General features: G+C 47.1%; 1 protein-coding gene across 3 annotated transcripts in view; it reads right to left on the reverse strand.

Moving 5' to 3' along the window:
• ehbp1 (EH domain binding protein 1) overlaps nt 1-26,650 on the reverse strand; it is a 129,821-nt gene that overhangs the window by 37,723 nt on the left and 65,448 nt on the right. For 2 of the 3 annotated variants that reach the window (XM_063006794.1, XM_063006796.1), the window contains exons 16-21: nt 15,897-16,053; nt 11,028-11,210; nt 9,993-10,153; nt 6,612-6,747; nt 5,481-5,578; nt 1,525-1,645 (exon numbers count right to left, since the gene is read on the reverse strand). In XM_063006794.1, the coding sequence (XP_062862864.1) occupies nt 1,525-1,645; nt 5,481-5,578; nt 6,612-6,747; nt 9,993-10,153; nt 11,028-11,210; nt 15,897-16,053 (856 nt within the window). The remainder of the gene's footprint in view (nt 1-1,524; nt 1,646-5,480; nt 5,579-6,611; nt 6,748-9,992; nt 10,154-11,027; nt 11,211-15,896; nt 16,054-26,650) is intronic. The other variant, XM_063006795.1, reaches the window with a different exon arrangement.

Here is a 26,650-nt window from a genome sequence, read left to right on the forward strand (position 1 = left end):
CAACACACACTAACACACCACCACCATGCTGAGAATGATCCACCGCCTAAATAATACCTGCTCTGTGGGGGTCCTGACCATTGAAGAACAGCATGAAAGGGGGTAACAAAGCATGCAGAGAAACAGATGGACTACAGTCAGTAATTGTAGAACTACAAAGTGCTTCTATATGGTAAGTGGAGCTGATAAAATGGACAGTGAGTGTAGAAACAAGGAGGTGGTTTTAATGTTATGACTGATCAGTGTATATAGAAGCTACAACACACAGAACAGTCGACCTTAATAGTTGAATGTACAGAGGAACGGAGGGAAAGGAAGGTTTGGGTTTTGATAGATAGTTTTAATAAACACACACACACACACACACACACACACACACACACACACACACACACACACACACACACACACACACACAGGCAAGACCGAAAACCCACCCACCTTTACAATAATTGGCCAGTAAACTTGAAAAGAACTGGTCCACTTACGCCCCCTTGTGGAGGCCTTACGTTACACTTTGTAAACCACAGTAGGACCAGATTGCCATCATTTTTATGAATGAAATTCTTTTCATTTTGCGTTTTGTTTCGATGCATCGTTGGTGTTACCAACTAATGTTGAGTTTTAAGGTACCGCTGTACTAAATGAGGACTACGGTTGGGAGAAGTAGCCAGGCAGGGTCAGTCAGTGTTGATATTTGTAAGCTAGCACACACATTGATGTCAGGTTAGCAATACTGAGCATGTAGATCTATCTCAGGCGGTTTGGCTGGCGGACTCGGGTTCGTATCGCATCATAGCCAAAAGCCCTTCAGGTACGTACAGCGGCTCCGGGAGGGACGGAGGAAAGGGAAGGTTTGCGTTTTGATAGATAGTTTCGATACGAGAGCGTATATAACCCGAGCGTCTGTTCCGCTCTCTCTTTTATTGCTCTCGCGTTTTTTCTCTCTTGTGGGAAATGATTGTTTCGTATCAGCTCCCGGATTCTCTTGTATAATTTCAGCCGCCGCCTGGATGCCTGCCGGGCTTTTTAAAAGATTCCAGGCTCTGAAACCGGGGCGCTTCCCGGCGCCGACACGCCAAAGCTCCTCTTTACACATGCGGATGTGTTTAACAAACACGGGCAGCGAGCGCACTAGCGTGCATCTGTGCATACGGCGTCGTCCGGGCTCTCCGAACCTCCCAGTTTTTCTCTCCCTCTCCCTCTTTACTCCTCCCTCGCTCCCTCTCGCTCCCTCTCGCCGCTCCAGCATATCAATGAAGGCCAGATATTGGAGGCATGTTGCGCTCGGCTGCGCTATCAGTGGCCGTTATCGTTCTCGGTGAAGCTCGGCTTATCGCCGTGGTCCAGAGAGCCGGAGAGGCTTTTTCTTTTTCTTTTTTTTACTCCCCCTGCCCCGGCTGCTTCATCCCGCATCAAACACGCACCCCCCCCCTTTTCGTTTTCCCCCCTGAGAAAGCGAGTGCCGCTCAGGCCGGGTGCGATCGCACGGACCCTGTTTAGGGCGTGAATCGGGCGGGGTACCTGTGTCCATGAGGTAGCGCAGGCGCTTCTCCACGCAGGAGGCGCGGGTGTCGATCTGCCTCTGCTCGCTCTCCAGGGCCACCAGCTCGCCCACCACGTACTGACTCGTGTCTCTGAAGGCCTGCAGAGAGATCAGAAGGTCGCTGGTTCAAGCCCCACCGAATAAAAGAAAACAATACAGACTTATAGTATACAGTCTAAGCAACTGACTACAGGTTACAACTGCCCTAACAACTGGAGGAACACGCTATACTTCAAGCATTCCTACACTGCTCATGCATAGAATAGAATAGAATGCCTTTATTTGTCATATATATATATATATATATATACTGTATATATATGGAGCAGAGAGGGTTAAGGGCCTTACTTGAGGGCCCAACAGTGGCTGCATGGCAGAGCTGGCATTCAAACTCTCAATCTTTCACCCACTAGGCTACCTACGGCAATCTGGTCCCACTGTGGTTTACATAGTGTAACGTAAAGCCTCCACAAGGGGGCGCAGGTGGACCAGTTCTTTTTAAGTTTACTGGCCAGTTATTGTAAAGGTGGGTGGGTTTTCGGTGAGGGACTTTTCCGAAGCGTCTTGACTTGTGGCTGGGCTGTGTGTGTGTGTGTGTGTGTGTGTGTGTGTGTCAGCTGTCCTGCTGTCAGGCCTCAGGCATTGCTTCACCCTACCAGTTTGTTTCAATTAGTCTCTGCATGTGTATGTGTGTGTGTGTGTGTGTGTGTGTGTGTGTGTGACCCTCCTCACACTGCGAGACGCTCAGGGCTGGTAATGGTACACAGCTCGAATCCAGCACTCTTTTGTCTCTTTGGATCTCTGTTAGTTGCCTCATGTTGCCTTGAGATCTCATACATTAAAGTGCTAATGGTTAGAGGTGTTAAATCTGATCCCTGCTGGTAAATGTTAGCAGGTAAATGTAGGCAGCTGTAGCATAGCGGTTAAGGTAGTGGACTAGTAATCAGAGTGTTGCTGGGTCAAACCCCACCACTGCCAGGTTGCCACTGTTGGGCACTCTCAGTTGCTTAGACTGCTTACTGTTAGACACTTTGTATAAAAGCGGCTGAAAATGTCACTGTAGTGTAAAAGGGCCTCTGGTGGGGCTTGAACTAATGACCTTCTGATCACTATTTCAGCACCTTAATTGCCAAGCCACCACTGAAACTTTCCTCTTCTTTCTTCCTGCACGTCTTCCTTCCATCTCTTCCCCCCCAACCCCTATCGTTATATGGGCGTAGCCATCAGAACTCTTTGGAGTCTCTTTGGATCTCTGTTAGTTGCTTCGTGTTGCTTCGAGATCTCATATTAAAGTGCTAATGTTTAATAGTTAAAGTTGGTGTTTAATAGTTAATGTAGGCTAGTGGTTAAGGTACTGGACTAGTAATCAAAAGGTTGCAGGTTCAAGCCCCACCACTGCCAGGTTGCCACTGTTGGACCCTTGAGCAAGGCCCTTAACCCTCAATTGCTTGGACTGTATACTCTCACTGTCCGCTAAAAGCCAAAAATGTAAATGTTACTACTATATAGATGAATACAATACTGTCTGGTGAAAAGAAGTGGCTCATGTAGGCCCGTGTCTTCAAACGTGTGCTAGTCTGAGGTCCTTCTAAGCCAGGACGGGAAAATGCCGCCCAATCCGTTTGGTTGGTTGGAAATGCTTACAAACAGGGTGAATATTATCACCTCGCGGTGAGTGGACGGTGAGTGGACGGCGAGGAGAGCAGGGTTAGTGCTGATCCAGGTACTTTTTAATAGGAAGGCGCCGAGAGAGCGCGAGATAAAGAGGAAGAGGACGGGCGGGAGAGGAAGGGCGGCTATTTTCTCCACTTCTCGCCGCCGTCCATCACCGAGCGCCTCTCCTGCTGCGGCTCTATCGCCGCGTTTCTCCCACGAATCAATTTTACACATGATCAGCGCGCCCTCGCCGGCGTAATTAAGGCGGGAAATTACCATATATATTATATTAATGCAAACATCATTGGGAGGGTAATTCTGGCTGAGCTCGGTAATGGTGGGTTCAACGGCGATTAACCTTCGCACGGAGGGACGAGTCCAGCGCGGGACCGCTCTCTCACACACTCTCTCACTCCGACGCTCTCTCTTTTCCCTCTATCTCAGCCTCACACACCACCTACGTTTAACTCCGAGTCTAAGATCTTCAAGCTGAGGAAAGTGGACGACCGAGGGGAAAAAGATCCGATTCCTGTTTAACTTTGAGCAGCTCAGCTCAGCGGTTAAGGTACTGCTGGTTCCAGCCCTACCGCCACCATGCTGCCACTGTTGGGCCCCTCAACTTGAAATTGCTTGCATTGTATTCACTCACAATTTTAAGTGACATTGTTACATCATCCTACGCTCGTGAGAAGAGGGCGTGTCTAAATTCTGATACCTTAAAATGCTCCCATACCCCTTTTCCACCGACGCGGCACGGAGCCCGTTCCGGTTCCCGAACTTGATTTTGAACCGGTTCCGCGTGTTTCCATTGGAAAAAAGAGGTTCCAGACAGCGAACCAGCGGGCCGATCTGGCACCACAGAATACTGGGTTTTCCAGCCCGAACCGTGACGTCCGTCAGTGGGCGTGTCATGTTGTACAGCATAGCGCGTTAGCAACAAAAGTCTCGTATGGAGCTTAATGCTGCATTTTTATCTTTTAAACTTCACCTGATCACATTTTAAGTCAGTTTGCCGCTGATATTTTCAAAGCGCCTTTAAAAAGATGAACCGTGTGATATTACGGGATAAAAGTGACCCGGACAGAACGAAACTCGCTTAACGTGAAAAATCAAGCATGAAGCTTTTTCAACTCCCCGAGCTGCATAAACCCACGAGAAGTAAATCCAGTTACACACAGATACACGTGGTATTTTAGACTGGATTTGATGGTTATTTCACACAGATTAATGTTCGTGTTGTGGAACTTTAATGATGTTTTATCTATGGAGTCGAGCGCTGAGCAAATCGGCTATTTGCGCCGAGAGTCGCGGTGAAAGCGAAGCGCAAAACTCCTCTCACGTCAATAAACTAAAGAAAACAACAACTGAGACAAACACGTCACGTCTTCTTATCACCGATAGTTAGATCGATGCTTTTTACATAAAAACAAACATCTGTAACAGCAGCACAAATGCTCGCACATAATCCACACACTCCGCCACGTTATTACTGCTCTTAACTCTTAGTAAGTAACGCCCACCGATGATGACGCTGCTTGGTTCTCAAAAACTGGTGGAAACGCGCGTCGGTTCTCTACAGAACACCAGGGTTCAGAGAAAGCTGAACAGAACCGGTTCAAGAACCACGTTTTTTTTGGTGGAAAAGGGGTACTAGTGAGGCGCCTTAATTCTGAGTGATAATCTGACTACAGTAACATTTAAATTTTCAGCATTTAGCAGACGCCTTTATTCAAAGCGACTTGCAGTAGTGTTACAGCATACAGTCCTCGCTCAAGGGCCCAACAGCAGCAACCTGGCAGCGGTGGGGCTTGAACCAGTGACCTTCTGATTACTAGTCCAGTACCTTAACTGCTAGGCTACACCTGCCCTGTCGGTAAGTAACGAGTAACGAGGGAGCGTCCGACGCTTCTTCGGCGCTGAAGACAATCCCAGCATTCAGTGCAGCACGACTTTTCTCTTTTAATGCGGAGCAACCGACAGAGTTCTATTCAAATGTAAATAAATTCTCACTGATGTTTAATTTCTATAAAGGCGTAACTATACAAGATTAATTCATTTGTGAATTCGGGCTCATCAGGGACAGTTTAACCGTTTACGGTACACTGAGGGAGACGTTAGCCGGTTAGCGGGTTGTGCCGCCCGAGGCTAACTGCGTTAGCTTAGTAAGCGTCTAAATAATCTGCTGCATGAGCTCCATGCCTTATTAGAATCCTCTCTACTGAGGCAGCTGATCAGGTAGGCAGTACAGGCAGCGAGACAGAACAGAAGAGGAACCGACCTCGTCTTCAGGCTTTCGGTTCTCCACCTCTGACGCTCCACTCCTGTCCTCGGCCGCTCGCTTCAGGTCCTCCGGCACCGACCTCTGCCGCTTCACCTCTGGAGGAGAGAAACAACAACTATGAGCACTGACAGGTGAAGTGAATAACACTGATGATCTCTTCATCACGGCACCTGTTAGTGGGGGGGATATATTAGGCAGCAGGTGAACATTTTATCCTCAAGGTAATGTTAGAAGCAGGAAAAATGGGCGAGCGTGAGGATCTGAGCGAGTGTGACGAGGGCCAGACTGTGACGGGTAGACGACCGGGTCAGGGCATCAAACTGCAGCTCTTGTGGGGTGTGTCCCGGTCCGCAGTGGTCAGTATCTATCAAAAGTGTTCCAAGGAAGGACCAGTGTCATGGGCGACCAAGGCTCATTGATGCACGTGTGGTCCGATACAACAGACGAGCTGCTGTAGCTCAAACTGCTGAAGAAGTTCATGCTGGTTCTGATAGAAAGGTGTCACAGGTTGTTGCTAATATTCGGAAGGTGGTCTTAATGTTATGCCTCATTGATGTATACAGATATATGTGTATAACTATAGAAGCAAAGATATCTTTATAGGTATAAATATACTATATATCAGTTATAGGCATAAGTGTATACAATAGGGGCAATTTTAAATATAGATGAGCGATCGTTTCTGACCTTACATCTACAAGGTGGACCAACTAGGTAGGAGTGTCTAATAGAGTGGACACGGTATTTAAAAACTCCAGCAGCGCTGCTGTGTCTGATCCACTCATACCAGCACAACACACACTAACACACCACCACCATGTCAGTGTCACTGCAGTGCTGAGAATGATCCACCACCTAAATAATACCTGCTCTGTGGTGGTCCTGTGGGGGTCCTGACCATTGAAGAACAGCATGAAAGGGGGCTAACAAAGCATGCAGAGAAACAGATGGACTACAGTCAGTAATTGTAGAACTACAAAGTGCTTCTATATGGTAAGTGGAGCTGATAAAATGGACAGCGAGTGTAGAAACAAGGAGGTGGTTTTAATGTTATGGCTGATCGGCGTAGCTATAAATACAATCCACAACATCGTGAGAAGGTTAACGCACGAGGACGTCGAGTCGTACCTGGTCTGCTCTCTACGTACTGGCTGAAGGACTGGAGCTGCGTCTTGCGCACGGCCGACTCCTTCCTGAAGACGGGACTGCGCAGCCGCTCGGACGCTCGGCGCAGACGCTCGGCCTTCAGCTCCTCGCTGTTATTCTGCACACGGGGAGAGAGAGAGAGAGACGCATCACTTCACTTTAAAAACAGAGGCCAAACTCATTTAAATAGCATGAAAGCACAAAGCAAAGCGCCGGAGAAGAAAGGGAGCGTGGGTTAACGTCAAATCAAAGCAGAAATTAAACACACACAGTTAAAAAAAAAAAACGTTTAATTATGAAACGCTTCTTATTTCCTCTTGTTTTTACAACTCGAACCGTGTTTCTTAACCAGCCTGCGTTAACTCGGAGCGGCAGAGAGAAAAGGAGGCAATTAAGTCGACTTTCGGCTGAACCCGCAGCCAGAAAATATATTCAGATTATGCAAATGGAGGGCGCTTTTGTTTTGGAGCAACGTCCCTATCAAGCGCGTTATTATTACAACTCGGGCCCAACATGCCAAGCGGACTGGAAAGCAACACAGCGGCACCTCGTAGTTTTTTTCCCTCCCCTCCGCCTCGGGTACGACGCCTGCTGACGTCAATTAGAACGAGGAAACGTCTATTAAAGTTGGCAATTAGCGAACACGTTCCACTGCATGGCGGCGAGAGGAGAGGAATTTCGCTAGCGCGCGACGCTAGCTTACCGGGCCGCGTGCGAGAAGCGCGTGTACACACTCGTCTGTTTATTTCTAAATAATGACTCTTCAGAACAGAGTCGCTAATTAAGGCCGCTAATTAAGGTGATAATCCCGCGATACGCATCCCGCCGGCACGGTTCCGCTGACGGGAGCGAGTTCGCGACTCCTAAACTTCAGATCTTAAACTTCCAGCTGAAGACAAAAGTTTGAACAGGGCAGCGGTGGCTCAGCGGATAAGGTGCTGGACTAGTAACCAAAAGGTTGCCGGTTCAAGCCCCACGATGTGTATCCTCCACTACCCGTACTAGTGCATCAAGCAGACTGCAGTGAGAAACAATGAGAACCCCTATCCGACCCCCTCTCCCTCAGACACGACCAGCTGTGTGCTGGGCCACGACCCAGGCAACACAAACGATCCATCTTACTCTCTCTGCTTTGCTCTGTACAATCTGGTCCCACTGTGGTTTACAAAATGTAACTCAAAGCCTCCACAAGGGGGTATTCGTGACCTACAGTACTGTGACAGCATATTGTCTGAGCAATTGAGGGTTAAGGGCCTTGCTCAGGGGCCCAACAGTGGCAACCTGGCAGCGATGGGGTTTGAACCAGCGACCTTTCGATTACTAGCCCAGTACCTTAACTGCTAGGCATTCAAATTTGTGGGAAAATGACATCAGTACAATAATAACTGAATACAATTCAAGCAAGTAAGGGCCTTGTTCAGGGGCCCAACAGTGGAAACTTGGCAGTAGTGGGGCTTGAACCGGCAACCTTTTGGTTACTATTCCAGTACACCTTAACTGCTCGGCGTATGTGAGCGTGTTAGCCTCCTCACATCCCCAAAGCTGGACTCTCCAGAGAGCGGTCGCCACTGAGCCCTCTAACCTCCCCTAATTCTCCTCATGTTAATGTCTTAGGAAAACAAACGGGCTCCCGTGATGAAAGGCCCCTCGGCTACCCCCTCGTCTGAACACCTGCCCCCGTGCCCCCCTTGGCACCCCTGGCTGGGCTAGATACGACGGGTATCCCCCGGTCGAGATCTCGGCCCGGTTTATCCGTTATCTGCGTGATCGATCCCGCGCTGGCTGCTACATTGTGCCGGGAACGCGTGACTAACGTCGCGCTCGGCTGCACCGCGCGAGCGGTTATCAGGCGGCACCGAGGCCCGCGCATACGCACAATCGCTAATGAGAGGCGACCGGGACGAGCCCGCGCCGGGCGCGCGGTCTTAAAGCGGTCGTCCCAGCAGCTCCGGTCCTGCCGGGGTAGCGAGGGGGGAGATTCCTCCTGGGACGGGAGCAGTTTATCCCTCTTTTGTTTGCACAGAAAAAGAGGAAATGCATGAGAGCTGATTCGCGCCGAAGGAGACGCATCGTCGTTCGATATCGTTCGCATTATTCTCTTATTTAAAGACGCAGAATCTCAGAAGGGAGGAAAACAAAAGAAGGAAACAAACAAACAAAAGCCGGGGAGAAAGAAAAGCCGACTTGAGGCCGAAGTAACTCGAAACTTTGAATAATTAAAGGCTTTGTAATACTGATGAGCCTGAAGGGGTGTGAACAGGTTCATATACGGAGAGGTCCTGATCTCTAATGAGGGTCCCGTCTGGGGAAAGTCTTGACAAAACCTGGCCTAAAACCAATACAAGTAAAATGACGTCGTCACCAAATTCAGTAACGACCTAAAGCTTTGATATAAACAGTTTAGAAATAGGCTAAATGTTTAACGTAGTTCTCTATGAGGTGTTTTCAGCAGATTTTGTATCCTTGGACTGAAAATGTTGGATAAGAGCGTCTTCAAAATGCATTTGCTGTGATATTGCAAGAGACAGTGGTAGCCTAGTTATCAACTAGAGGGTTGTGGGTTTAAATTCCAGCCGGTGTTGGACCCTTGAGCACTGAAACGGCTGCCCCTGCGCTCTGACCACGTGTATACGTATATATGACATATAAATGTTTAAATCTGCCCTTATTATTATTATTAATTATACTTTTATATAATATGAATAAAATTCTAATCACACCGGTCTGCTGGGCACCATCTAGCGGGCACAGTTGGCAGTGCCTGTTGAGTCTGCTGGGTGAAAAAAGGCCAGACTAATAAAGCAGGCTGTGTAAGGACGCTGGTCAGCAAACCGAGCCGCCTGTGCAGAAGTGGATCAGCCTCATGTGCACGGGCGGAAAAAGAACGGCGCGAGGACTGCGCACGTGTCGGAAGGGGCACGGAGCAGGTGAATATACCCTCCTCTACACTAATTGGCTACGCTAAATCTAGAGAAAAAGGGAGAAAATGCAGAAATAAATAGAATAAAAACATTATAAAGCATAAAGTATATTTGTGAAGAGCTCCGGATTACACTGCTGTGCCGCAGTACCGTAGTAAAGTGCAGGAAAGTAACGCCCCGTTCTACTGTACAGCGTGAAGCCGGAGAGCGTCTGTGCTCGAGCCCGGAATGTCTGCACTCGATTTTCAACACCAGGGTATTTAAATCAGAACGAGCACCGGTACTGCTGGCATTGTGCTCGTACATCAAAGAAGCCGCCAGCATCTCATGCAGGAAATCCCATCCATCAGCACAGAGAGAGAGAGAGAGAGAGACAAGAGAGAGAACCCCAGACTCTGCTCGGTCGGGGCGGGGCCTGTTAGAGCGAGGAGAAGACGCTCACCTGCACTCCCAGGTGGATCTCGACTCCCGGGCTGACGGGCGAGGTGGTGGAGGCCGTGAAGGACGAGGACGATGAGGAGGACGAAGGTGAGCTGCCGCCGTAATGTGGAACCTCTGTCAGCTTCTTCAGCTTCAGGTCAACGTGTCTGCTGTTCATCACTCCTGTACAGAGACCGAGGTACAGAAGTTAGAGGGAATAAACGTAAATAATAAGTTAAAAATGTAAGATGCTGTAATCATGTGTTTTTATAAACCGTTTCTATCAAAATGTCTTTATTTGTTATAAACTGTATATAAAAGTGACTAGAATTGCTGTGGTGATTAATGCTGCACAAGGCAACCATTCTTTGATCCCTAACCAGTGCATTGGCCCAAATCTGAATTCCTGATTGTGAATCCGCTGCCGAGCGGCACGGTGGCTCGGTGGGTAGCACTTTCTGTGTGGAGTTTGCATGTTCTCCCCGTGTCTCCGTGGGTTTCCTCCGGGAGCTCCGGTTTCCTCCCACAGTCCAAAAACATGCAGTCAGGTTAATTGGAGACACTGAATTACCCTATAAGTGAATGGGTGTGTGTGTGTGTGTCTGCCCTGTGATGGACTGGCGCCCCGTCCAGGGTGTTACTGTGTGCCTTGCGCCCATTGAAAAGCTGTGCGCCCCCCCCCCTAATTGGATAAGCGGGTAAGAAAATTAATGAATGCATGAATCCGCCGCCCCCTTTATGAGGCCACTTCTTTTCACCTGCCAGTGTTGGGTTCCCACACAGAGCTGTATTGCGTATTGCTCCATGTGCCTCCCACCTTCCCCAGTCTCATACAGGCGCCCTGACCAGTCTCAGACATTGCATATCTTAGTGGAGTGGCAGCCGGCTTAGAACCAAGTGGGTATCAGCGCTGAGCTGGCCAGTCTGAGGATAATTTAGACTGAACAGTTGTGATTACACAGAGAGAGGGCGAGAGAGGTAGACGTAGAGAGAGGAGAGAGAGTTCCGTTAGTGGTTAGACAGAAACCCCAGAACACAGCATGCAGGGTTCGGTTACCCAGAGACGCCAGGTCAGTAGCAGAGTTAGTAAAATCCTCCTCCATCAGACAGGAGGCCACGGGCTCCTCGTCATTCTCACAACCCTCCACATCATCATCATCATCATCGTGGTGAGAAAGTTCCACCTTCACTTCTCCGGGCCACTCGTCCTCACCGTCCACACACACCCGATCCTCCCCGGCTGTGGAGACAGAGACGCCCAGTCGCACAGGAGAGGAAAGAGAGGGTTAGTGGAGGAGGGTTAGTAGATGATGAAAGTGAGAGGGTTTCACAGGTGGAAAAAGATGAAGGACGCACAACAGAGCAAATGTTAGACGTGCCCGGACATACCCAGACTGAGTGGGCACGAATTCCCACAGACGTACTTCAAAATCTAAAGTATTCCCAAAAGAAAAGATCACATCAAGGTCACTCCTAAGTTATTAACACTAAGTTATTTAAAGCTCGTGCTCAGGTGTCCAAATACTTTTAGCCATACAGTGTATAAAACCCTTGCTGACATCTGTGGGGAACAAATTCCCACAGACATACTACTCAGGAGCCTTCTCAGAAAAGTGGCTGTATAGCTGAAAAGACCAGGTGCTCAGGTGTCCAAATACTTTCGGCCACATAGCGCATAAAACCAAAACACTGGCCGACATCGGTGCCCGGACATACCAGGACTGAATGGGCACAAATTCCCACAGACGTACTTCAAAATCTAAAGTATTCTCAGAAGAAGAGATCACAATTTTAATACAATTTAAAGCTCGTGCTCAGGTGTCCAAATACTTTCGGTCATACAGTGTATTAAGCCCAAACACTGGCTGACATCAGTGCCCGGACATACCATAACCGAATGGGCACAAATTCCCACAGACATACTTCAAAGCCCCGTGAGAAGACTTCTCAAAAGAGTGGCTGTTGATATAGCTGAAAAGATCCAGTAATCAGGTGTCTAAATACTTTCGGCCATATAGGGTATAAAACCCAAACACTGGCCGACATTACTGCACGAACATGCTGTGACTGAATGGGCACAAATTCCCACAGACGTACTTTAAAGTCCTTTGAAAAGCCGTCTGAAGAGTGGCTATATATCAGGTGATCAGGTGGCAAAGATCAGGTGGTCAGGTGTCCAGATACTTTCGGCCACATAACGTATAAAACCCAAACACTGGCCGACATCAGTGTCAGGACAAACCATGACTGAATGGGCACAAATTCCCACAGACACACTCCTCAGAAGCCTCAGAAGAATGGCTGTTGGTATAGCTGAAAAGATCATATCGAGGTCACTCTGTTTTAATACAATTTAAAGCTTATGCTCAGGTGTCCAAATACTTTCGGCCACATAGCGTATAAAACCAAAACACTGGCCGACACCAGTGCCCGGACATCCCATGACCGAGTGGGCACAAATTCCCACAGACGTACTTCAAAATCTAAAGTATTCCCAGAAGAAAAACATCACATCGAGGTCCCTCTGTTTAAATACAATTTAAAGCTCGTGCTCAGGTGTCCAAATACTTTTGACTATATAGTGTATAAAAGCCGACATCGGTGCCTAGCCATACCAGGACTGAACGGGCACAAATTCCCACAGACATACTACAAAGTCTTGTGAGTATACTTCAGAAGAGTGGCTGTTGGTATAGCTGAAGAGATCCAGTGGTCAGGTGGCCATATAGTGTATGAAACCCAAACACTGGCCGACATCGGCGCCCGGACAAACCAGGACTGAATGGGCACAAATTCCCACAGACGTACTTCAAAGTCCTGGAGCTGAAGTGGTGAAGCTAATTAAAAAAAGCTGCACGCTGCTCGAGTTGCTAAAGTTTGGCGGGTAGGAGCTTCACAGAATTACAGCTGCGTGTGTGTGTGTGTGTGTGTGTGTGTGTGCGTGTGTGTGTGTGCGCGCGCGGGGGGGATTATGAGTTCTGCACGGCAGGTCTTGTGCATCAGTATGACAGCATTTGCCTGCCACCTGATTTTTAATGACTTCCACAATTAGCTGAATTCAGCCGGCGTGGTTTTCCTCTTCCCATCATGCCTCTGTCCTCCCTTACTGTCCGTCCAGTGTGACTCTCGCACCCCCCCCCCCCCCCACCCCATCGTAAACGGCGTGCGCTTCAGGCCCGAGTAACCGACTAGAATGAGGGAAGATGGGAGGAGGGAGGGGGCAGCATTAACCGCGCGGGGTCGAGGAGATGAAAGTGTCGCCGGCGCGGAGACTCGGCTAGTCGGAGCGTTCACGCCCTCGTCCAATCTGACACAATATGAAACCGGACGGCGGATGGAAGGGAAGCGAGATCCCCTCCAATTCTACACACATCGAATCAACACAAACCGGCGGCTGCGCTAATACCCCCGTCAGACCCAGTATTAAGTCTGATGCGCGAGCTAGCCGTTGTGCTAACCCCACTCCGATCTGAGCCGATATAAAATCCCAACGGTCAGCCACTGTGCTCAGATTCCACGTCCTATAGGGTGAAAATCGTTTGGAAATTAGAAAGTAGCTAACGCTAAGTCTAACGCTGCTTCAGCGTTAAGAGCAGTGTCCAGAGCTATAACCAGCTCTCGCTGTGGTTCGTTAGAGTCCTGAAAATCGCCTTTTAACCTTTTCCGTACTGAATAACAACTTTTAACTTTGAAGTTACACTTCCAGCATTCAGCAGACGCCTTTATCCAAGTGATGAGGGCTAAGGGCCTTGCTCAAGGGCCCGACAGTGGCAACCTGGCAGATGTGGGTCTTAAACCGGCGACCTTCCGGTTACTAGTTACCTTAACCCCGCATGCTGAGCTACCACTGCCCTTAGCTCATCAGGTCAGTTGTAGCCTAGTGGTTAAGATGCTGGTTCAAGCCCCACCACTGCCAGGTTGCCACTGTTGGGCCCCTGAGCAAGGCCCTTAATCTTCAATTGCATAGACAGTATACTGTTACAGTACTGTAAGTCGCTTTGGATAAGTCAAGCTCTAGAGTTTCTATAGAACGTGGCACAGTGTTCCTGTAGAATCTTTAAGAGAGCAGCTCGACCAATCAGGAAAGAAGCGATAAGGCTGCATTTACCTAGCTAAACATTGAGCCGAAGCCTAGCGGTTAAGGTACTGGACTAGTTAATCAAAAGGTCGCTGGTTCAAACCCCTCCACTGCCAGGTTGCCACTGTTGGGCCCTTGAGCAAGGCCCTTAACCTTCAATTGCTTAGGCGGTGTACTGTCACAGCACTGTAAGTCACTTTACAATCAAGCTCTAGAATTTCCACTGAACTTGGCACAGTGTTTCTGTAGAACCTTTAAGAGAGCAGCTCGACCAATCAGGAAAGAAGCGATGATGCTGCATTTACCGAACTTAACCTAGTGGTGAAGGAACTGGACTAGCAATCAGAAGGTGGCTGGTTTAAGCCCCACCACTGCCAGGTTGCCGCTGTTGGGCCCTTGAGCAAGGCCCTTAACCCTCAATTGCTTAGGCAGCGTACTGTCACAGCACTGTAAGTCACTTTGGATAAAAGTGACCCCTGGGGTTGGGGGTGGTATAGGTGTTGCATTACTTTGCTCCTTTAAAAATGTTAATGTTTCATGGCTGCTTTGTGGAATTTGTGTTTTATTTAATGATCTGTAATTCGGTGTGATGAATTTAGTATTTTAGTCTGAGCCGTGTGTGTGTGTGTGTGCGTGTGTGCGTGTGTGTGTGTGTGTGTGTGCGTGTGTTTGATGCTTTTAGTGTTTCTGGCGCATTTCGGGAGGATTAAGCGTCAACCTTCTACCTGAACAAATGGATGTGTAGCCCTGTGTGAACGCTCTCAAATTAGACTTCACACACTCGCTCCGTGTGTGTGTGTGTGTGTGTGTGTGTGTGTGTGTGTGTGTGCGGGCGTTAATGTCAATCCTTTCAATGAACGCAATTCAATCATGCATTCATTTTTACTAAGTAAGCGCAGATCCAGGTGGGACTGGAACCACCTGGAAACGTCGCTTTTGGCAATTTAGAGCAGCCAATCCACCTACCGGCATGTCGTTTTGGAGGTCAGAGGACACCTGGTCTAGGTAAAGTCATATAAGTGTGTTGATTTGGTGTTTTCTGGTACAATACAAGGATTAAAAGCTCGTTCCTTTGTGAGGTCTATCAGTACAGCCAGCACTGTCCACATGACTGACCTGATACTCAATAGACAAAAGCTGTTTGATAGGAGACCTTCTCACAGGATTTAAACCTACATCTAAGCTCAGTTCAGTCTATAAAAATACAACAACGCCGCCTAGGTCAGTCCAGTTCTGGATCTACTGGTTAGCAAGTGATCCAGTAAGCGCTTCGTCCTGGTCAGGATTTGAAACACGTCTTTTTGGCAATTTAGATCAGCCAATCCACCTACCGGCATGTCGTTTTAGAGGTCAGAGGACACCTGGTCAAAACAAGAAAGACCTCAGGTATTACTTCACCTTGCCCAGGTAGGAAATCTGTTGATTTGTTTGTTATTAGTTTTCTGGTACAATACAGGATTAAAAAGCTCGTTCCTTTGTGAGGTCTATCAGTACAGCCAGCACTGTCCACATGACTGACCTGATACTATATAGACAGATGCTATTTGATAGAAGACCTTCTCTCAGGCTTTGAACCTACATCTAAGCTCAGTTCAGACTATTTTTAAGACGTATAGAAAATGTACAATAGGAAAAATACAGCAGCGCTGCCTAGGTCAGGCAAGTTCTGGATCTACTTGTTAAAGATCATCATCGTTTTCAGCAACATGCAGACGCCAACGTGCACTGAAGCTGTTTTAGTGGCATTTGGTGCCCAACACTTGTGACTGTGGCTCTTTGCGAGTGTGTGTGTGTGTGTGTGTGTGTGTGTGTGTGTGGGTGTGCACCATAAAAGCCCCGTGCACCCACCTCCAGCTGCCTTTGACCTTCCTTTGAACTCTCCTGCAGGAGCGGCGGCGGCATCTGAGTGCAGAGGGAACTCTGCCATCTTCACTCCCGATCGAGCCTCGGCTATCAGCTGCCTCGCCCGCTCCCTCAGCTGCCTGCGCCTCTCCTCATCACGCTCCTGCATCACACACACACACACACACACACACACACACACACGCAGAGGAAAGTGGGTTATTGAACAGGTGCCATCTTGAGTAATTGACCAAAATGACATTTTTCACTTCACTCTGCCGTTACAGATCAGAACGACGGAAACCTGACAGCAGCACAGTGAGAGAGCGCGGCGGGGGCGTGTTGCCCACTAGGGGCGCTGTGGTGCCACTTATTAGGGAATAAATGCAACAACCCGAATGCCAATTAACTTTCACTCACTCACTTTCTTAACCTGCTTATACAATTAGGGTTGGGGAGAGGGGGGTGGTTGGTGGAGCCTATCCCAGCTTTTTCAATGGGCGCAAGGCACACAGTAACACCCTGGACAGGGCGCCGGTCCATCGCAGGGCAGACACACACACACACACACACACACACACACACACACACACATTCACCTATAGGGTCATTCAGTCTCCAATGAACCTGACTGCATGTTTTTGGACTGTGGGAGGAAACCCACGCAGACACGGGGAGAACATGCAAACTCCGTACACAAAGGACCCGGAGCGCCCCGCCTGGGGATCGAACCCAGGACCTTCTTGCTGTGAGGTGCACCCAACAAGAGAGAAGTCTGAGATTCATCAGAGCAAGCCTCGGTTTCTTCTCACTGCAGGACTGGACAGGGAACGACTGTTCCAGCAGCAAAACTGCCGTTTACTTGATGTTTTCTGCCTCTTGGGTCTGAAAATCCCAAACGATGAGGAACATAAGCGGCTGACTGAACGGTTTCATCGACCCACAGGTGTTCCTAATGTTTTGACCAGCAATTCAACATACAGACGTCGACTAATTGGTAGAAACGGCTGAATGCTGGAGCTTGACCGCGACTGTCTGGACTCTCCAGCTGAGCGACGGGCAGCACGGAAGGAGCCAAAAAAAAGAGATCAGTGGTCCATCCAGGCTGTGTGTTGATCACAGAGGATAACGAGGTCGCCAGACAAAAATCAGTGACTCCCTAAAGATCGCTGATGAGCTCCGGCTGGCAGCGAGCGTCCCGCTTAAAGCGACACAAAGGACGGCGAACGGAGACTGGCGCCGCTCGGACGGGCTGATAGCCCGGGCCCTGGCGTCGAGGCGTGAGGCTGGGGCGCCTGGTCAGCTGCTCTTTTAGAGGAAGCATTAAGCTGAACGGACACACATCACAGTCCACAACCGAGAGTATCCAGTCCACCTGAGGTATGTTTTTAATAGATGAGAGAACCTGCCAAACTTCACACACACACTGACCACAGATAAGGTTTGAACCCAGGTCTCCGCAACCATGTAGATGTGCAGAACCGACTCCAACGTAATGCGATTTAGAGCAGCCAGTACACCTACTGCATGTTTAGGAAGTTGGGAAGAAACAACAGTACTTGGAGGTAACCAGAGAGAACATACCAAACCCCTCACACACACATATAGTGACCACAGATAGGATTCTCCGCAACCATGGAGATGTGCAGAACCGACTACCTGCTGTGCCATCGTTTCTATGTTTCTAGTATCTCACACACACAGTAACTGGAGAGAGAACCTGCCAAACTCTGAACACACACTGACCACAGATAAGATTTGAACCCAGGTGTCCGCAACCACGGAGGTGTCCGCAACCACACACACACACACACACACACACACACACACACATTCTGATGCAATTTAAAACAGCCACTACACCTACTGCAATTTTTAAGGAGTATTACAGGACTCCTGTGGGTAACCAGTGCTGACACAGAGAGAACATACCAAACTCTGCTCTGCCATCGTTTCTGTTTCTAGTAATGTTTAATCACACACACACACACACACACACACACACACACACACACACACACACACACACAAACTATCTGATCAATTTAAAGCAGCCACTACACCTACTGCATTTGTAATGAGTTGAAAAGAAACCACAGTACATGAGGGAACATGCCAAACTTCTTACATACAGTAAACTGCCATGTCACCACAATATATGTATTTTGCTATATGTAGCATTCGCTAACTCAGCAGATAAATAAGCAGGCGCCTCAGTAGCTGCTTTATTCTGGTAGGTGAGAAGTGGGCGGAGTCTGGACGTGCCAGACGTCCGTCTCCGGTTTGACCGGTCACGTAAGTACTGAAAGGACTCGTGGGCGTCTTTGACTAGAGACCGACGCCAGCGGGACAGACAGGGTGGCACAGCGACGGCACGGAGGCGTGAGGTCGTGACGGCCGCCCTCGCCTGGTTAGCCGCGTTTTTGGAAGAGGTGCTCGGCTGGGCGGGCGCACACACACACACACACACACACACACACACACACACACACACACACACACGTGTGCGAAAGCATGAGGCCGGGCGGTGCAGTAGCGGTGCCGTGGCGGTGCCAGGCGGCCGGCCGCTGTGAAGCGAGGGCAGATATGTTTGTTATGGGTGTTTTTTTGGGAAGGGGGTAGAGAGAGGGTGGGAGTGTGCAGTGTGAAGGAAGAGAGGACTCGGATGTCTGTCCCGTACCCACACACACACACACACACACACACACACACACACAGAACATTCAGTCGTTCACTCCCACAAAAAGCAGCCGAAAGTATCCAGTCCACCTGAGGTACGTTTTTAAGAGAACGTGCCAAACTTCACACACACACACTGACCACAGATAAGATTCGAACCCAGGTGTCCACAACCACAGAGATGTGCAGAACCGACTCTACCTGCTGTGCCATCGTTTCTACTATGTTTGTAGTCATCACACACACACACTATCTAATGCAATTAAAAGCAGCCAGTACACCTACTGCAGTTGGGAAGAAACAGCAGTATTTGAAGGTAACCAGTGCAGACACAGAGAGAACATACTAAACTCTGTCTGACCTAACTAGATGATGGTCAGATTTATTTTTTTTTTTTTTTTTTTTTTTTTTTTTTACAGAATAAGGGAGAAAGGCCTGCAGGTGTGTTCCTGTTTCTTTGGCGTCGCTTTAAATGCAGCCAGGCAGGTGAGTGTGTGCTGATCCTACAGCGGCCTCGACCCAGAGCCAAAACAGTGGCGGTGCTGAGGGGGGTGTGGAGGTTAGAGTGAGCGCAAGAGAGAGAGAGAGAGAGAGAGAGAGAGAGAGAGAGAGAGAGAGATGGCACTAAGCCTTATCAGGGGCCTACAGATGGCGGTCTCGGATCAATGCACATGTGCTGCGATCAATGCATTTGATAAGGAATTAAGAAGAAAACTGTACATGCTATCAAAGCAGTTGTACATGACATAATTATGATGGCGCGGGTGCGTGAGGTTGATACGGCGCCTGCGCTGAAGCAGCATGATTAATGCCGCAGATACAGAGAGGCCAGGAAGATTGCTTGTGGGTGAACTAGTCCCTCCACCCCCCCCCCCCCCACCCCCCCGGAACCACCGTGCCAGAGAGACGTGACAAAGAGTTTAAAATTCAGTTTCTGTTTTTGATGTTTACAGACATGATTCGTGCCGTTTTCATCTCATAACCGGCTGTTTGTGTCTAATAGGGTCTTACATTTTTTTCCCATACAGGCGAGATCTGCCGTTTGAATAAATCCATACACAGTATACTATTTATTTATTTATTAGGATTTTAACGTCATGTTTTACACACTTTGGTTACATTCATGACAGGACAGGTAGTTCAATCAGTTCAAATTTAAATCATGGACAATTTTGCATCTCCAATTCACCTCACTTGCACGTCTTTGAACTGTGTGAGGAAACATACACAGACACGGGGAGAACATGCAAACTCCACACAGAAAGGACCACCTAGGAATGGAACCCAGGACCTTCTTGCTGTGAGGCGACAGTGCTACCCACCGAGCCACCACCCATACACACTACCAACATTAAATACAGACTCTCACATTCTTTAAAAAAAGCGCGTGCGAGCACGTGCGAGCGCGTGACGCCGAGAATTAAAGAACGAAAAGTAAAAGTGACGGAAGAGAAAGAAAAGTGTGGACGTAGGAATGTGGAGTGAACAAACATGACGTGCACTTATAAACGTAAACCGAGACGTGGTTTTATTTAATGACCACAAATAAATAACCGTCCCTCTCTCAGGCACAGCTGATCATGTTTATCAAGTTGCCCGTAAATAGTGTATATGAGTATATTAAGTAATAAATATATATATTTGGCTCCGCAAAGTTACGAGGGTCCCTGTGATGGACTGTGATGGACCTTTATTAATTTGTGATAGGATAGGTTAGGAAAATGCCAGTATGTTTATGATTGGAGTCGCTATTCTCGCTGAATTCTTCACATTTATATATGATTCATGATGCTCCCACCACCATACTTTACTGTCCTGACTTAACTTGGAGCGTCAAGTGTAAAAGACGTTTAAAATGTTTAAATGTTTATGCTTAAATTTGAATTTTATATTCAGGTACAAGCATCCTGAGAAAGGTCTGAAACCCCGTCGTTTATATCCGATCGATATTTGATCTCAGCAGCTTTGTGACGATTAGAAATCCTGGTTAGAAGAGAAAGCGCGGTGGGGAAAACAGAAGTCATGACACGTGAGCAGACAGAAGAAAGCCGGCGTGAGTTCAAAGGTTTGTTCTGTCTGTTCCCGACAGCGAGGGTCATGGGCATTTGGGAAAAGTCACTTCAGAGCGAGAGGGAGAGGGAGGGCCCCCATCGGTATGAAGTCCAATTAAACTAATCATAACGAGCCACTGAGCATGAGGGAGATCACCTGGAATCGCCCCCCCCTTTACCCCTCTTGCCCTTTTCTCTCTGTTCCCCTCACTCTCGCTCTCTCTCCATGATAATTACCCTGGCCAGAGTTGTGTGAAATTACCCCTCTGATCAGCTGCTGCTTCGGAAATTCGGGACCGGGTGCTCGGCAATTTAACCAGACACGTCCGCATTATTCCCGACTTTCTGGCCTCCGTCTCGTCCCTGCATCACGTCGTTCCTTCACTTTTCCAGAGAGGAACGTGAATCTTTCCAAACTCATAACCAACAGCAACGATCTGTTTTTATTACCGAAATTCGGGTATTTCATTTATGTGGGCGTTCTGGCAACCTCTGACTGCCGCACACTGGCCTTGAATTGGACCCCCGTTACAGCAGCTAACGAGTGAACGCCCAACCGGCCGTCCCTCTCTCAGACAGAGCTGATCGTGTTTATGAAGTTGCCCGTAAATAGTGTATATGATTAGTATACACCTCATATGTGTATATATATACAGGTCCTTCTCAAAAAATTAGCATATTGTGATAAAGTTCATTATTTTCCATAATGTAATGATAAAAATTAAACTTTCATATATTTTAGATTCATTGCACACCAACTGAAATATTTCAGGTCTTTTATTGTTTTAATACTGATGATTTTGGCATACAGCTCATGAAAACCCAAAATTCCTATCTCAAAAAATTAGCATATTTCATCCGACCAATAAAAGAAAAGTGTTTTTAATACAAAAAAAGTCAACCTTCAAATAATTATGTTCAGTTATGCACTCAATACTTGGTCGGGAATCCTTTTGCAGAAATGACTGCTTCAATGCGGCGTGGCATGGAGGCAATCAGCCTGTGGCACTGCTGAGGTGTTATGGAGGCCCAGGATGCTTCGATAGCGGCCTTAAGCTCATCCAGAGTGTTGGGTCTTGTGTCTCTCAACTTTCTCTTCACAATATCCCACAGATTCTCTATGGGGTTCAGGTCAGGAGAGTTGGCAGGCCAATTGAGCACAGTAATACCATGGTCAGTAAACCATTCACCAGTGGTTTTGGCACTGTGAGCAGGTGCCAGGTCGTGCTGAAAAATGAAATCTTCATCTCCATAAAGCTTTTCAGCAGATGGAAGCATGAAGTGCTCCAAAATCTCCTGATAGCTAGCTGCATTGACCCTGCCCTTGATAAAACACAGTGGACCAACACCAGCAGCTGACATGGCACCCCAGACCATCACTGACTGTGGGTACTTGACACTGGACTTCAGGCATTTTGGCATTTCCTTCTCCCCAGTCTTCCTCCAGACTCTGGCACCTTGATTTCCGAATGACATGCAAAATTTGCTTTCATCCGAAAACAGTACTTTGGACCACTGAGCAACAGTCCAGTGCTGCTTCTCTGTAGCCCAGGTCAGGCGCTTCTGCCGCTGTTTCTGGTTCAAAAGTGGCTTGACCTGGGGAATGCGGCACCTGTAGCCCATTTCCTGCACACGCCTGTGCACGGTGGCTCTGGATGTTTCTACTCCAGACTCAGTCCACTGCTTCCGCAGGTCCCCCAAGGTCTGGAATCGGCCCTTCTCCACAATCTTCCTCAGGGTCCGGTCACCTCTTCTCGTTGTGCAGCGTTTTCTGCCACACTTTTTCCTTCCCACAGACTTCCCACTGAGGTGCCTTGATACAGCACTCTGGGAACAGCCTATTCGTTCAGAAATTTCTTTCTGTCTTACCCTCTTGCTTGAGGGTGTCAATGATGGCCTTCTGGACAGCAGTCAGGTCGGCAGTCTTACCCATGATTGCAGTTTTGAGTAATGAACCAGGCTGGGAGTTTTTAAAAGCCTCAGGAATCTTTTGCAGGTGTTTAGAGTTAATTCGTTGATTCAGATGATTAGGTTAATAGCTCGTTTAGAGAACCTTTTCATGATATGCTAATTTTTTGAGATAGGAATTTTGGGTTTTCATGAGCTGTATGCCAAAATCATCAGTATTAAAACAATAAAAGACCTGAAATATTTCAGTTGGTGTGCAATGAATCTAAAATATATGAAAGTTTAATTTTTATCATTACATTATGGAAAATAATGAACTTTATCACAATATGCTAATTTTTTGAGAAGGACCTGTATACAGGGGTTGGACAATGAAACTGAAACACCATACTAATAAATTATTGTGGTCTAAAACCAGGTGTTTCAGTTTCATTGTCCAACCCCTGTATATATATATACACACACGTGGTTTGTATATACCGTATATGTATCAATATATACAAATATATATACTGTATACTGTATATACACATACATGTATGTGGTGTATACAAACCGTATGTATGTGTGCGTATATATATACATATATATATATATATATATATATATATATATATCTCTGTATCTATATATATATATACAGTGTATCACAAAAGTGAGTACACCCCTCACATTTCTGCAAATATTTCATTATATATTTTCATGGGACAACACTATAGACATGAAACTTGGATATAACTTAGAGTAGTCAGTGTACAACTTGTATAGCAGTGTAGATTTACTGTCTTCTGAAAATAACTCAACACACAGCCATTAATGTCTAAATGGCTGGCAACATAAGTGAGTACACCCCACAGTGAACATGTCCAAATTGTGCCCAAAGTGTCAATATTTTGTGTGACCACCATTATTATCCAGCACTGCCTTAACCCTCCTGGGCATGGAATTCACCAGAGCTGCACAGGTTGCTACTGGAATCCTCTTCCACTCCTCCATGATGACATCACGGAGCTGGTGGATGTTAGACACCTTGAACTCCTCCACCTTCCACTTGAGGATGCGCCACAGGTGCTCAATTGGGTTTAGTCCATCACCTTTACCTTCAGCTTCCTCAGCAAGGCAGTTGTCATCTTGGAGGTTGTGTTTGGGGTCGTTATCCTGTTGGAAAACTGCCATGAGGCCCAGTTTTCGAAGGGAGGGGATCATGCTCTGTTTCAGAATGTCACAGTACATGTTGGAATTCATGTTTCCCTCAATGAACTGCAGCTCCCCAGTGCCAGCAACACTCATGCAGCCCAAGACCATGATGCTACCACCACCATGCTTGACTGTAGGCAAGATACAGTTGTCTTGGTACTTCTCACCAGGGCGCCACCACACATGCTGGACACCATCTGAGCCAAACAAGTTTATCTTGGTCTCGTCAGACCACAGGGCATTCCAGTAATCCATGTTCTTGGACTGCTTGTCTTCAGCAAACTGTTTGCTGGCTTTCTTGTGCGTCAGCTTCCTTCTGGGATGACGACCATGCAGACCGAGTTGATGCAGTGTGCGGCGTATGGTCTGAGCACTGACAGGCTGACCTCCCACGTCTTCAACCTCTGCAGCAATGCTGGCAGCACTCATGTGTCTATTTTTTAAAGCCAACCTCTGGATATGACGCCGAACACGTGGACTCGACTTCTTTGGTCGACCCTGGCGAAGCCTGTTCCGAGTGGAACCTGTCCTGGAAAACCGCTGTATGACCTTGGCCACCATGCTGTAGCTCAGTTTCAGGGTGTTAGCAATCTTCTTATAGCCCAGGCCATCTTTGTGGAGAGCAACAATTCTATTTCTCACATCCTCAGAGAGTTCTTTGCCATGAGGTGCCATGTTGAATATCCAGTGGCCAGTATGAGAGAATTGTACCCAAAACACCAAATTTAACAGCCCTGCTCCCCATTTACACCTGGGACCTTGACACATGACACCAGGGAGGGACAACGACACATTTGGGCACAATTTGGACATGTTCACTGTGGGGTGTACTCACTTATGTTGCCAGCCATTTAGACATTAATGGCTGTGTGTTGAGTTATTTTCAGAAGACAGTAAATCTACACTGCTATACAAGCTGTACACTGACTACTCTAAGTTATATCCAAGTTTCATGTCTATAGTGTTGTCCCATGAAAAGATATAATGAAATATTTGCAGAAATGTGAGGGGTGTACTCACTTTTGTGATACACTGTATATATATATATATATATATATATATATATATATATATATACACGTGTATATATATATATATATATATATATATATATATATATATATATATATATATACACACACACACATATATACAGTATATCTACCTATATATCAATCTTTATATATATATATATTTATATATATATTTATATATATATATATATATATATATATATATATATATATATATATATATACACATACATACACACATTTATTTTGTATGCACCATATATACACACACATACATATGGTTTGTATACATACATATATGTGTATATATATATAGTGTGTGTGTGGTGTGTATATATGTGTATGTATATTTATATTTACATTTGTTTTGTATGCATCGTATATATACACAAATACATATGGTTTGTATACACTAACATATATATATATATATATATATTACTATATATACATATTTATTTACACACAACACTTACAACACTGTAAATGATGTATGTATGTCTGTTAGCTTTAATGTGTGACTAATTACCGCCTGTGGCATTCAGTGTGTGTGTGTGTGTGTGAGAGAGTGTTCTAATGGGTTGTGAGGGCCACATACCTACAGCCTTCAGGTCTAGAACAAAACCATCATTACTGCTACGCTTCTATCAAAGCCACCGAACACACACACACGCACATACACGCACATACACACGCACATACACATACACACACACACACACACACACACACACACACACACACACACACACACACACACACACACACACACAGCAGAACAGAAGGGGTGAACTTAGATCAAAGGCGAATGGTGCATGTTGGATGCTGGAACAAAATTAGCATGGCATGCTGAAAACAGTGCCTGCACACACACACACACACACACACACACACACACACACACACGGCTGATGAGAGGGGTGGGATTAGCGACGGGACCAGTGAAACACACCAGCAGTCACAGACAAAGAGTGAGTGACAGACCACCCCCCCCCAACCCAACACACACACACACACACACACACACACACACACACACACACACACACACTGCCTATGTACATTATACAGTGAGAGGAAAATAATCCACCTCATACATATATGTATGTATGTATGTATGTATGTATGTATAGCTATACTAGTACAAACCCTATGAGTACCACAGAATCTAGGACATGAAGTAATTGTGTCCTTCCAACCTTCCCTCTGCTGTCCCTCATCTGTCCATCTTCTGGTCCTCATAACAGAATAAAAAAATGCACGGTGTGTGTTCACGGCGGGCGCGTTTCGCCCAAGGCGCCCAGCGTTACGAGATAACCCCAACCCCCCCCCTTCCTCTAATCAAAACAAGACATCGCCGAATCTAATCTAAATCTTTGTCAATTATCAGCGCGCCGAGGTCCCGGCTTCCTTCTGATCAATGTTTTCTATTAAAAAAGCCGGAGCGATTCAACATGCCTGATCGCTAACGCAGCCCGGGCTCATTAGCGCCGCCGTCCTTGGGAGAGACGTGCACATGCACGGCGTTAATTCGTAGCTAATCTACGGGAGCGTCTCCCCTTCACCGACTCGCAGAGGACTTTCGTTCAAAGGAAACAGGACGCGCAGACTCCGGTTTGAAGGTGAGCGCTAGTCTCGGCGTTCTCCATTTTCCACTCGCTTTGGATCTCTTGTGAACGCTCGCTTTCAGATACTATAGAACCGCGAGGTTTTCATTACGTTCCACGAACCCTTGGTCAGAACTCCAGTCTTTTTTCTCTGGTTTAGAATGAATGTGGATTTAGGTTCTAGTTTCTTCTATAAACAGCTTGACTGACTCGGATGACAAACGTCAACACCAGCGAAGTAAAAACTTACACACATACACGTGTACAGAACATGTAAGGAAGAT

Source organism: Trichomycterus rosablanca, chromosome 13, assembly GCF_030014385.1.
Source record: "Trichomycterus rosablanca isolate fTriRos1 chromosome 13, fTriRos1.hap1, whole genome shotgun sequence".
Classification (NCBI taxonomy): Eukaryota; Metazoa; Chordata; class Actinopteri; order Siluriformes; family Trichomycteridae; genus Trichomycterus; species Trichomycterus rosablanca.